The sequence below is a fragment of the Myotis davidii genome, unplaced genomic scaffold (assembly GCF_000327345.1).
Source record: "Myotis davidii unplaced genomic scaffold, ASM32734v1 scaffold204, whole genome shotgun sequence".
Classification (NCBI taxonomy): domain Eukaryota; kingdom Metazoa; phylum Chordata; class Mammalia; order Chiroptera; family Vespertilionidae; genus Myotis; species Myotis davidii.
Genome location: NW_006299715.1, coordinates 27,272 through 40,431, shown reverse-complemented (window position 1 = coordinate 40,431; position 13,160 = coordinate 27,272). Strand labels below are relative to the sequence as shown.

Sequence of the window (13,160 nt, the reverse complement as noted above, 5' to 3'; positions counted from 1 at the left end):
GAGAGAACGATGTTTTCTGGGATGCATTTTTTTAAATTACTTTTTATCGGGGTTCTAAACGTAGCCTTGAAAAGTAACACGTTACTTCTTATCTGGGTTCTAAACGTAGCCTTGAAAAGTAACACGTGTGTGTGTGTGTGTGTGTCCAGTTTTGTTGTGCTGATGGCATTCACTGCAAGTGCATTTTGAAAACAGACAAAGGAGGAGGGCATGATTCTGTTGATTAGGCCTCCTCCCTGGTGAGTTATGCCAGACTAATGTCGGTTTTAAAAACCCAGGAATAGCCATTAAAAAATAAAAACATGTCTACTTGCTTTTAAGTAAGGGGATCTGGGCCAGTTTCTGTGCAAGAGGAAGAAAAAGAACCTTTTTATTCTTGTCGCCATAAAGGCTGGCATTTCATTCATTCATTCATTCATTCATCCAGCATGTGTAAGTATAATGGCCAAGCCCTGTGCTGTTGACTATGACGAACAAGGTCCTTCCTTGCCAGTGAGGTTTTCCAGTCTCCATTATTCTCTGGCTACCTAGCGTAGAAGGCCTTTTCTTTGTTCACAAACTCAGCCAACGGCCATTTCCAGGATCCATCCTCGGAGCTGAACGTGGCTAGAGATCATCTAAACCAGACACTCATCACAGGATGAGGGGTGGGGGGGCATCCGCATCACCTGGGAAGAATTTTAAACCACAGGTTCCAGCCCACCCCAGGCAGAGGGTCATCGGGGTCCGGGGAGGCCTTGTTTTCCATTTTAAGGTCCCTTTGTGACTTTGCACGACATCCCTGCTTGAGAAGCACTTTGGGGGCTCATCCCCTTTTTTCTGGAAGAAAAGTATCTGGAGAAACCAAGGCTGCACAGGCCTGGGACTTCAACCCAAGTGTCTGGCTTCTGTTGCAGGGCTGTTCGTGCTGGGCTCGCTGCCCCCGGGTTCTGAGTGCCAGGGCCTGGAGCACAGACTGGATGGGCCTGGGTGCCTGAGAAGACCAGCAAGAGCCCCTGCGACCTGCCCTGCTTTGGACTCACATCCACAGCTTGCCGGCTCCAGGCCAGAAGTCGGAACAGTGCCCAGCACAGCAGATGCTGTGACCTCGGTGCCCAGGTCACACAGCGGGTAGCAGAAAGCACAGGATTTCCATTAGACACCAGCTGACCAAGTCCTTGACCTTAGAAAAGCCACAGCTTCTCCAGGCGGGTTCTCTTCCAGGAAGCAGGTAATTGAAGGTGTGCTGTGAGGAGGTAATGTATGAATCTGCCCCTGCAGGCACCCTTCTGCCTGACTTGGGCCAGGGTGCTCTGAGATTAACAAATGCCGCCGGCCACTGAGCATCCGGATCCGATCACGGGGGTAGCATTTACTCCTCTCCACCTCCGGTTAAAGACTGCAGCCCCTGGCAGTTGTGCGGGTCAAGCATTCCCGGTGCAAGCTCAGTGGGCTCACTGTGCCAGGAACGTTGAAGTTTCCGAGAGTCTGTTAAGTGGTGACTGTCATTACATACTTCACAGAGAGCCTCAGTGAGATATTTCCAACGTCACGTGGCTAAGCAAGGTAGAACCCAGAGTCCACTTGCCTAATCACCTCATTTCAGCCTAAGGCACAGGCCTTGTCCTGCCTCCGGGCACCCGCAGGTGGGTCCGGCATCTAAAAGGCAGCACAGGATGTTGGTATTCTTGCCGCTCCTGCACGCTCCCCTGCACCTGTCCGGTCAGGTCTTGTTCTCAGCCTGGGCTGCCCCTCAGAACCAGAACCACACCTGGGGCCCAGGCAGCGTGAGTTTGGAGCCTCCCAGGTCATTTGACACGCAGTAGGGTGACCGACCATCCCAGGGATCTCTTTAAAAAATAAGTTTAACCTCCTGGACCCATTAAGAAAGGTGGGTACCCTGATGCAGGCAAGGTTAAGAATCACTGATTTGAGGGGAGGTATTTCTACTGTGTTTGATTATACTTTTTATTAAACTCTTAATCCATTTCAATTATGAAATTTGATCTTTCCTGAAGGCAAGAAAAAAAATATATATATATATATGGAAATACAAAAATGTATTACCTTAGAGACCTGAAGTCACTAGCTGTTTAATAACAGAATTTTGTAATATTCCTTGCAAAGACTGCGTTGATTTTTATTTTGCATTTTTTAATGCCAACAAGAGCATACTTGCTTCTTAACATTTCTTTCCACATATAGATCTCTACGTTTTAGACTTGAAGAACTCTAGCATTAGTCATAGCCTTTTTTCTGAAAGGTTTCCTCTTAAACTGTTTTTCTTTTTAAACTATAAAAGAACTCTGTTTCCTGAAGTAGTCTCAACTGATGTGCTTCACCTCCAGCTATGGAACTGTCTCCAAGACCCTTCTCTCTTCAGGCCCCTTTGTTAAGGGGAGTTTCTGCTTCTCTGCAGATCACTGGACTCTTCTGTGTCCCAAGGAGTCTTACAAAAATGTTGATTTATTTTTTGACAAAACATGTACTGACTGCCACATATAAGGTTACCTGCTGTTTGCATATATACCTTTTCCTCACATCAGCCATGTAAATTAGGCATTATTTATGCCCATCTTACAAATGAGAAAATTCAGGCTCAGAGAGGCTAAGTCTGGCATCAGTCACCCAGATATTGAGTCAGAAGCCTAGGTTTTGGACCTTGTTCTTGACATCCAAGGTCCTTGCTGTCCCTGCTGTTAGTTACACTCTCACCTGGATGGTGGGAGCATCTGAGCGGGCTCTCTTGTCCGGCCTCCAGCCTCTTGCCCGGTTCTGAGCCCCAGGTACCCTGATGCAGGCAAGGTTTAGACCTTCAACGCCAAGCGAACCGCATGGTTTCAGATGGAAAGCTAGGGTCCCCAGGGGGTGCATGTGTCAGCAGCATTTGGAAATATTTTTTGTCATCAGAATGGCCACCAATTTGTAGTTCAGTCATTTCTAAGTGTAAGGAAGTTTGGCAAAATGTCTTGATAACCCAATTGCTATATTTCCTTCTTTAGATCCATTTACCATTCAATTCAATTCTGATTCTTTGTAATGGTCTGAAAAAGGCTTTACTGAGTGAGGCCAGTTTCTTCCTGAATGCCATCCTACTGGGGAAATACTACGTTTACACACCTGATGTTGGATCCCTAATGTTGGACTCGCTCCATGCCCCTCCCCTTCCCCAATCAGGTATTACCTGTCTACATGCTTCTGGATACTGTGGGGTAGGACAGTGGTCGCCAACCGGTAGTCCATGAGGTCCGAAAGGCTGACAACCGCTGGGGTAGGATGTTTTAAAGACAGACCAGCCTTTGCAAAGGCTCAGGACACAAGAGGAACAGGTGCAGTTTTTGAGCACCTCTGCCACCAGGCTGAGTGCTTTCCCTCATTATCTAGTTTGTTTCTCTTAATTACCCTTTAAGTTTAATGCCCTCAAAGCCTGTTTCCTTGCCTGGCGGTGCATAGAGAGAAGTCACTTGCCTAAGGACCCAGCAAAGAGACAGATTCGGGGTTGGGCCTGCAGACCTTCAACGCCATTCCCATTGCTTTTCATGGGCACACAGCTGCTGCCCCGCCCCTGGGACAGGGAGGCAGGAGCCACAGTGAAAGGCTTTCTGGACAGAGTTTCCCAAATTTGCTTCTCCATCCAAAAAGGATGCAGTAGGCCAACTAATACTGATTCTGATGGGCATCTCTCACGGGCAGAAATCTCTATGATGATACAATTGATGCACTTGGTCAGCGACTTTTCTTACTTTTCATGTGAACATCTCGCACAGAAACCCATTCATTTGCTACAGGACTTTGCACAGTTCACTGGGCTTGAAGACGACAACGCAGTTTGGTAACTGACTTTTATATAAGCCTGTTGTAGCTAGAGCGCCTTCTCTGCAGTAAATCTAAGCACCTGTCCACCTCTTTGCAGGCCAGGCTGGAGGGATGGTTTTGCCCCAGAGGTAAATTCTCCTTCAGGCTGTACAACCAAGCAAATGTCATTAAAATTATAAAGTGAGATTCAATATATATTCTGGAGGGAACAATTGCCAGGCAGCTAAGAAGCCTGTTAGCCCCTTTGACTAGTTTTGTGGTAGGCATAAATTCATAAAAACTGGAAAACATTTTAAGCAATGTCTGATGCGTGAGTAACTTATCTAAGCACTTGCAGTCGCATGATCACAGTTCCTTCTCACGCGGTCCTGCGGTGGAGGTACTGTCACTCTGTCTGACAGGGAAGCGACAGTTCGCCCAGGTCACCTTGGAAGTAACCGGGCTGGGAGTCAAAGCCTGTGCTCTGATTCCAGAACCTGTAGCTTCAAGAACTGTCTCACTAGTATTCCTCTAATTCTGTTGAACATTCGATGTTTCCAGTATTGAGGAGTCAAATGCTTCCTTTTTAATAAGAGGTTTTATGTACAGTGCTTTATGGTTTTTACAGCCCCCAGTGTCACTGAAGCGGTTCTTACAAAGTCAGTGTTATTTTTTCTTGTGTCCCCACAACAAATCTCTAAGAAACCAGGACAAGGACGCTCACAGTCAAAAGGAAGACCCACCAGCAGCAAGCACTGCACGTGGGCCTTTCCAGGAAATGGGACAGTGGGGGCAGTGCATTGGTGGCACTGAGTGTGGCGGGGTCTGGCTGACACACAGCTGATGCTCCGTTAAAACGCTGGCTCTGTGTTCAGAAACAGGCAACTTGTAGTAATGTAAAGGCCATCTTATTGTGTCAAAAGTCAATAACACGGCCCTGGCCGGTTTGGCTCAGTAGATAGAGTATTGGCCCCCGGACTGAAGGGTCCCAGGTTCTATTCCAGTCAAGGGCATGTACCTTGGTTGCAGGTTCCCTGGCCTTGGCCGGGGTGTGTGCAGGAGGCATCCAGTCAATGTAACTCTCTCACATCGATGTTTCTCTCTGTCTCTCCCTCTTCCTTCCACTCTCTCTAAAATCCAATGGAAAAATATCCTCAGGTGAGGATTAACAACAACAAAAAAGTTAATACTAAGTAGGTTCCATGTTTTGAGAGCCTCCCTAAATTCTCTAAAAGAGGTTTGTGGTGAGCTTGGAAGGCAGGGAACACCGACAGCGATGGTGCAGTCCTTTATTTTGTGCCTTCTCAGTGTCAGGCACACGCGCGCACACTCAGCCCTTCAGCTACTGGATTTAGTGTAATCCTCGGCTGGCTGGGCAGTGAGCTGCCAGGAGGACCCAGCCTAGTGTGCTTGCATGTGAACCCGATAGAGCAGGTTGGTGGAGGGGACGGGGAGGAGCCCATTGCTCAGGTGCGCCTGCTGCTGTCCACCAGGAAGTACCATGGTCAGAGCCGTCCTGGTTCTCCCACTTGGTCCATTCATCTCTGACTTGGGGCGTTACAGCTGAGGTCCTTTTCCCCCTTGACTAGCCACACAAGTTGCAAAGGCTCGGAGGATGTCTGCTTGTCTTAAGGAAGCCTGACATCTTTCTCACCTGGACTAAGGGATATGCCAGTAGAAACATTGCATGGTTTTGAGAGTGCTTTAGTCACAGCCTCATGCTTCGTATTAGCCCTTGTTCCTGTCGATTTTTCATTTAAAATCACTGCTGGGACAGTTTTGCATAGTCACCTCCAAGCGTTCCTCAGGCTCTATGGTGGTCTGGCTCATTCCCCGGGACCTTCCTCTGTCAGGACCTGCTCCACGCCTTGCTAATGTATGTGATCTCACCGGCCAGTATGTTGGGGTGGGCGGCCTTTAGTGTTAGGAGGCATGACACCCCCGCATTTTAAAAGGACCTGGAGAGAAAAGGGAAAAACTGCCTTCTGTGGCTTTTGAAGACTCTCGAAGGCTGGGAAACTGAAAAGGTGCAAACTGAATCCTGGTTTGGATGATGCTTCAAACAGAGGCAGCCCGTTACATGATTTCTTTGCAAATTTCTTAGAGTCAGCGTGTCAGGGGTTCAGCTGGAAGAGTTGGGGAGCAAGCTGTGCCAGCCAGGCCCGTTAGTTTCCTCTCTGCTGTTCTCCCCGCCCCTTCTCTCTCTGGAAATAGTAGGATCATGAGGCTAGTAGATGAGAGACGGGCAGATATTTGAACAGGGTTGGGAACTAAGGACTGGATGAGAGGAGATGTGCAGCATCACAGCCAGTCTATGAAGGGGGACTGAGTTGTTGGCAGCTCCAGAGTCAGGATATAGGAAAGGTACCAGGAGGCTGGTTTCAGTCTGGTTTAAGGGTCAGTGCTTGACAATGAGAACTGCACAAAGATGAAATTAGCTGCCTGGAGAGGAAAGGAGTTTCTCTCATGGCACCATCACAGCATCAAGCGCATGGTCAGCTGGTGAAGATGTTTTAAAGCTTGGTATCAAGCGCTGATGTCCTTATGACGCTTTTCTAAACTGCTTGTATGGGGCAGATTCTAGGCTAGATCTGAACGTGCTGGAGTTATTTCTCTTGACCCTGCAGAGCTTTCCAGACCTTGTACGGCTCCTGGCCTGTCAGTGCCCCAGGAGGAGACTGCCAACCCTCCACAGCGCTGCCCATCACAGAGTAGGCACTGCGTGCCCTGAGTGCCGCCCATACTGAGAGAGGCGCCCCACACAGAGGCCTCCCCACACTGAGAGGCCCCCCACACTGAGAGGGGTGCCTGACAGGCCCCCCCACACTGAGAGAGGCACCAGACTTCAGCTGTGCTCCCATGGAGACCTGTCCTTAATTCCAGTTGCAGATGAAAACATTGAAGCCCAAAGGTTTAAGTGTTTTTTGTTTTGTTTTTTAAAGAAAGGCTTTTAACCAACCCCAAAACAGACTGGTTTTTGCTTAGTCCTAATTATGAATTCGGGGGGGGTGAGAGGGGAGTGTATTTAAACATTATCAACTGTTTTTATATAAAAGTGGTCACTGTGTTACATGTACCATGGCACTTGCTGTAGAAATGTCTGCCTGCACGGCCGCAGCCTGATCCCCCTCCATGTCCCAGCTGGTCCCTCCACCCCCATCCCTTCACCCTCAGCAGCTGGAGGCTGAAGCTGAAATTGCTTTACAGACCATGTCCCATCCCCACTCTGGTCTCTTCCTGGTTCTTTCCCACGCGAAGGAGAGGCCACATCCTAGGAGGCTGTGCTGTAGACCCTGCCTTGGCTAGTGTCCCACTCCCCTGCTCGTCTACAGTTTTTCCTTTGCTTCCCCTCCTGGCTCGTTCCTCTCCTTGCTCAGCCCCTTCCTGTCCCTCCTGTGCTCCAGGCCCGCTTCCCACAGATGGTTGCTTCTCTGCTTGAGATGCCTTCTCCCAAACAGCAATATGTGACTCCCTGGCCGCCCTGGGGTCTGTGCTCAGAAGTCAGCTTATTGGGGGGCTTTGCTAACGCTCTTCACCTCCACCCCAGCCCTAAACTTCATCACAGTCACTCCCTATCCCTCTGCCTGCCTTTATGGCATTTTGTTCCCAATGACTGTCTGACAAGTAAATACACAACCTGTTCCCCCACCGCCCCTCAGGAGGAAGGGACTCATTTGCTTTTGCTCACTGCCCTGCAGCACTTAGGATAGTGCCTGGCATGGTCACGACAGAGGCTCAGGAAGATGTGGAGGAACAAATATCTGTCTACCTAATACTGTCAGTGTTGACTTAGCACTTGTGAAAGCAAATGGGGTGTGTGTGAGAGCCTTGGGTCCGTGCGGGTTGTTAGCTGTAATGCAGAAACCAACGTCCCGATCCAAAGCCCCGGGCACTGCTTGAAGACTCACATGTCTAAGAGCTGAGTGGCAGTGCACTGTGCCAGCTGCTAGTGAAGCCAATGAGATAATACCTGTGACATGGCGAGGATGCCCTCAGCGACATTGAGAAATGACTGTCACTGACTAAAGGCTCTTCTGAATGACTGCTGTGCTCTCCTCACTCCTTGTTTATATTCAGTTGGTCTAACGCAGTGGTTCTCAACCTTCCTAATGCCTCGACCCTTTAATACAGTTCCTCATGTTGTGGTGACCCCCAACCATAAAATTATTTTCGTTGCTACTTCATAACTGTAATTTTGCTACTGTTATGAATCATAATCTAAATATCTGATATGCTATATGTGTTTTCCGATGGTCACAACCCACAGGTTGAGAACCGCTGGAAGGGATGCGTGTTAGAGGCTGATTTGAAAATATTTTCAGTTTATTTTCCTTATTTGCCAGCTTGGTTGTATTATGTGTTACCATCAATGTGTCTAAGATGCTGTGTTGAGGTTGAGCATGAATTCCCAAGGTCATTGAGATATACGGTAAGTTTGGAAATAGCTCAGCTAACTCTTAAGTTCGTGTGTTCATCATGGTCTGTGATTTCTCTTTTCCCCTTTAGTGTTGCCTGGAATAGCAGAGAATTGGAAACAGTCATATCTGAGGACCATGCATCTATGTTGTGGTATTTAAAAAAGATAACTCAGTATGCTCCCCGGAAGGAACCACGTGTCTGCCAATCAGAGTTCGTTGAATGCTGCCTGCGAAGGATTCAGTCATGTGAAGTCTGCCTGGATCCCAGTGGACTGTGTTTGGAAATGCAGCTAAGAAGATGAAGGACATTGGACAGCAGTTATTCAGTTCACAAGTACTTGATGGACACAACTCTTTGACCATGTCGCCTAGACAACCTCATGCTAATAGAGCCACTCGGCCAGACAGACAAGAAGCTCAGACGGCTTTGTATCAAGGCTCAGAGGCCGAGGCCGCCATGATGACCACGGCCACGTGTGTGAAGTGCAAGACTGTTCACCAGATCCCTCTTCAGGATTTGAAAAAGGGGCCAGGGCAGAGCCACAAGGAAGACAGATACGTGTGTTTCCAGTGCAGCCTTGGAGTGGCTTCTCCCCACTTCCCTTTCGGGAACAGTGATCCCGGTGCTGCTCACGTAGGAAATAAAGCCGACACCATCGCAAGTTCTGGCAATAACAAATTTAAGGTAAGGAACTTTAAGCCAGGCAAATACTATTGTGATAAATGTCGCTTTTCCACGAAGGACCCTCTGCAGTACAGGAAGCACACGCTTCAGCACGAAGAGATCAAGTTCATTTGTTCTCACTGCAGCCACATTTCCTACACGAAGGGGGAGTTTCAGAGACACTTGGTGAAGCACACAGGCATCTTCCCTTACCGATGTGAGTACTGTGATTATGGTGCTATTAGGAACGATTATATTGTCAAGCACAGGAAGAGAGTTCACGAGAGAGCTGGCGGAAAACGACAGCCCAAAGCCGTGGCCAAGCCGGAGCCGAAAAGGACCAGCGCATCAAAACAAAACGCAGAGCTTTTCAAGACCTCCGATCCGGGCACCACGCTGCAAAGCAAGTTACCAGATCAGCTCTCGAGGTTTTCCCTCCAGACAAAAGACAGAGTGCGCAGCATCACACTGGTGCCCGAGGCGAAGGAGCACCAAAAAGACGTGGTGTGTATTCCAAACAAAGGGACCCTGTTGGAGCCAAATGAAGTCAGCGTGTTGGAGAACAAAAGCGTGGAGGTGGAAGTGTTATCCCCGGCCACAGAGCCCGTTCAGCCCGGAATGCCCTTGACTGTGGTGGCGCCAGCAGAGCTCGTGGTCCCTGCCAACTGTTTAGCGCAGTTGATAGATGTGAAGGTTGTCAACGGAACACAGCAGCTTGTTCTGAAACTGTTTCCTTTGGAAGAAAATAATTGCCTAGAAACTGGTGGGGGTGATGGAGGTCATTCTGAACATAGGATTAAAGAGAAGGGTTCAGATGAACAAGGAAAAATGCTCCCTGCAGAACAAACTAAGTCAGTGACAACTGAAGGGGGTGTTGGAGAACCTTTAGGCCCTGATTGCCTTCAGTCAGTTCAGAAACAAGTTAAAAATGTGAAATGGGTACAGTCTTACGATGTGTTCATGTCAAATTCTAGTGTGTACCCCTGTAGAGAATCCCTCCTCAAGTCGGCTAGAGTTGAGGATTTGCAGAAAAAAAGTCATATGTATCCACATAGAACTGCTCTTCCTCCCATTGCCTTAAAAGGTCACTCCCCATCATCTATAGTGAAAAACAGTGTTTTATGTGGCCTTGGCACTGCCCCAAATCCTTTTCCATATAAAGCTGCTGTTTCTTTTACTGAAGATGGAAGGCATTTGCACAGGGACCCCCAGAAGTTTCTTCCTCTGGCTGCATCACCTGCAGCCATTTCCTTCTCTGGAGAAAAGGGCTTTTTGCCTATAAGTAAAAATGACTTGGAATCTAGAAGTGAGATCAGTATTCCTATGAGAATGGTTGCATCTACTAGGAAGGTGAAAGACAACCAGACAGAGGAATATAAGGCAGTTTCAAATACAGGCCAGATTTCCTCTCATCGTAAAAGTGAATATTTACACATAAACATAACAGGAGAAGACAGAATCAGATCTCAGCAGCCTGGGGATAAACCTTTGGAGTTAAAGAATTCTGAAAGGACTAATAACTCTTTCAATGGCCCAGTCATTTCATCAGTATTTTCTCTGAGCTCCGGATCTGAAGACGTCCCTGAGGGCGTTAAGTGGAATAGCTCAACATCCAAAATAAAGTCAATTGAACTCCTGCGCAGAAAGATTGCTCAGTTAATTGAATCCTGTGGCAAGCCTTCATCTCTGGCTGCCAATAATGCACATCGTCGTTCCGTAGGGCAGGCATCAAAGGTAACTTCAAAATCCACCCCTGAAGGTATTCGAGAAATTAATGTGTCATTTACTGGCACTGGCTATGCCACGCACACTCTCTCAAAACCTCAGGATGACAGTGGTATTAGTAGACAGCTTACCCGTCAGCAGATATATCCACAGTTTGTAGAAGACAGCAATGGGAAAACCGAAAGCCAAGTAACCAGGAAGTCTCATGTTGCTACTCCAGTGTTGATCCCTAAAGGAGCCGTGTTGAGGGTTCTTAATTCCTCTGAGGATGCCCACATTATAGAGGCTACATGTGAAGCACCCGTCAGCATCCCTTACAGTGAGACACAGTTAATAAAACCCATTCCATTCTGCCCCATGAAACAGACAGATTCAGACTTACAGTCTTCAACAAGTGAAAGTGGGCCAATAGACATGTCTCAGAACCTCGACACATCTCTTCGGCCTAAACCAAGAAAAGAGAGTGCTGTTGGTAGCACCATCCCGAAAAAAACTGGCCCTCAGCAAGGAAGCAGTGAATTGAGTAAGCAAGGGAAAGTGCCCTACAGAAATCTTCCTATAAATAAAAATAAAACCAAGCAAGTAAATTCATCCAAGAAGAAAAGCAAAATTCAGGCTGACCCCAGCCTCTGTCTCAAGGATCCTTCAATTTTTCAGGTTGCAAGACAGCTTCGACTGATAGCAGTTAAACCGGACCAGTTGATTAAATGCCCCCGTCGGAACCAGCCCGTCATTGTGTTAAACCATCCTGATGTTGACTCACCGGAAGTGACCAATGTGATGAAGGTAATAAACAAGTACAAAGGCAATGTCCTCAAAGTCGTCTTATCGGAGAGGACCAGGTGTCAATTAGGCATCAGACGGCATCATGTGCGGCTGACCTACCAGAACGTGGAGGAAGCCAATCAAATAAAAAGGCAAATGATGTTGAAAATGAAACTTAAAAAAGTCCATAAAAACAACTACCAGGTGGTGGATTCCTTGCCTGATGATTCACAGTGTACATTTAAGTGCTGGTTTTGCGGACGGCTGTACGAAGACCAGGAAGAGTGGATGAGTCATGGTCAGCGGCATTTGATAGAAGCAACCAGGGATTGGGATGTTCTTTCTTCCAAGGGCAAATAAGTGAAAAATTGGTGTTTGAAGCAATTTTTTTTTTTTAGTTTATTCTGGTTAGGGTTGGGTTTGTTGTTTTCCCCCATCCCTGACTCAGTAGGAGAAATAGAGATTGTAGGAACGGAAGGACCGTTAATTGTTCAGATCCCTTGTAGGAATGTTGAGAACCAGGCATCTGGTGTCCCCTGATATGTGACTGGAACTTGGAAGGTATTTGAAACCCCTGAAAGAGTATGCACACATTTATGTACGTGCATTTTTTTGGAGAAGTGAAACTTTCAACAAATTTTCAGTGGGATCTGAGACCTTTCTGTTTAGCACCCCTGTTTCTGTGCGGATACAAACCTCTTGTCATCCAGTGAGAGGGTGAGTTTAGAGTGTCTTACACATGCTACTGATCAATTAAACCCATGGTCGGTGTGCTCATCCATTTTTTCTTTGCATTAACTTGTCTCCTGAATATTTGGTACATAATGGAAATTATATTTTCTACTGTTATCTTAAATTTGGTTACAGAAAAGTGGCCATTCTTTTCGATCCCTCACCCCTTCTATAATCCTCGGAAGTGTTCTTTACAGCACAGAGAACTGTGCTTCTTGGGACTGTCTGAAAGAATGATTGTAAAGTTTTGCCTGAATTTGCTACTTTCACAGCGTGTTAGGGGAGAAAGAAAACATTTTCAAGCTTTTGCATTCTTTCTTAAACATCCCAATTTATGACAATTGGTGAGGGAATGTGCCTTTTTGCAAAATAAAAAAGAAATGGTCACAAAGGGAAAATATCTCAAATTAAGTCTTTTATTTGTCCTTACCCCTCTCATAAACAAAGTAACCAGTTAAAAATGTGAATATGCAGGTCTCTTACACGTAGATGGAACCTGGGAAGATAATACAAGGTCAGATTGTGGAGGCAGCTGTGACTTTAAGGTGACTGAGTTTTTGTTTGGGGACTAACTCTCCATCCATCACTCAGGGCTCACAGACACTGCCCTCCACCCCAGGTCGCAGCCGACTCTCCTTTGCCACTTATTCCACAGGGGTGCCTGTTCAGACAACTCCCCACTCACCTCCTGTCCCTTTCCTTTTGTGCCCTGGAGGCCCCTTAAAGTCGTCCCTTGTGAAAATACTAAAAAAGGGCAGGAATCAATAAAACGCAAACATCCCACCATCTTTGTTAAGATTATAGGAACACTATCCCGGGTCTTTATTGACGGTAACAGTGTGCATCTAATTGACCTTTGCCACAGCCATGCTTTCCCCATTACTCGCTTTGCTAGGAAGCAACTCCCGAGAGCATTCCTGATCCCCTCTCCATCATCAGGTGTCAGGACGCTGCTGAGCTGTACAGCGCCTTCCTGTGCATTAGAAACAGCCCGCCCTCTGCCGCTGGGGCCTCTCGGGCAATACTCGGTTGGCAGCTGGAGCTTAGACTGCATCTTAGTCCTTCCTTGCCCACTCAGCTGG

General features: G+C 47.3%; 1 protein-coding gene across 1 annotated transcript in view; it reads left to right on the top strand.

Annotated features, from left to right (window-relative positions):
* The window catches only part of ZNF518B (zinc finger protein 518B), a 14,138-nt gene extending 1,299 nt beyond the window's left edge, over positions 1–12,839 (top strand). The window contains exons 2-3 of the mRNA XM_006775820.2: positions 897–1,210; positions 8,281–12,839. Coding sequence (XP_006775883.1) covers positions 8,491–11,706 — 3,216 coding nt within the window. The 5' untranslated portion in view covers positions 897–1,210; positions 8,281–8,490 and the 3' untranslated portion in view covers positions 11,707–12,839. The remainder of the gene's footprint in view (positions 1–896; positions 1,211–8,280) is intronic.
* The last annotated feature ends 321 nt before the right edge of the window (positions 12,840–13,160 follow it).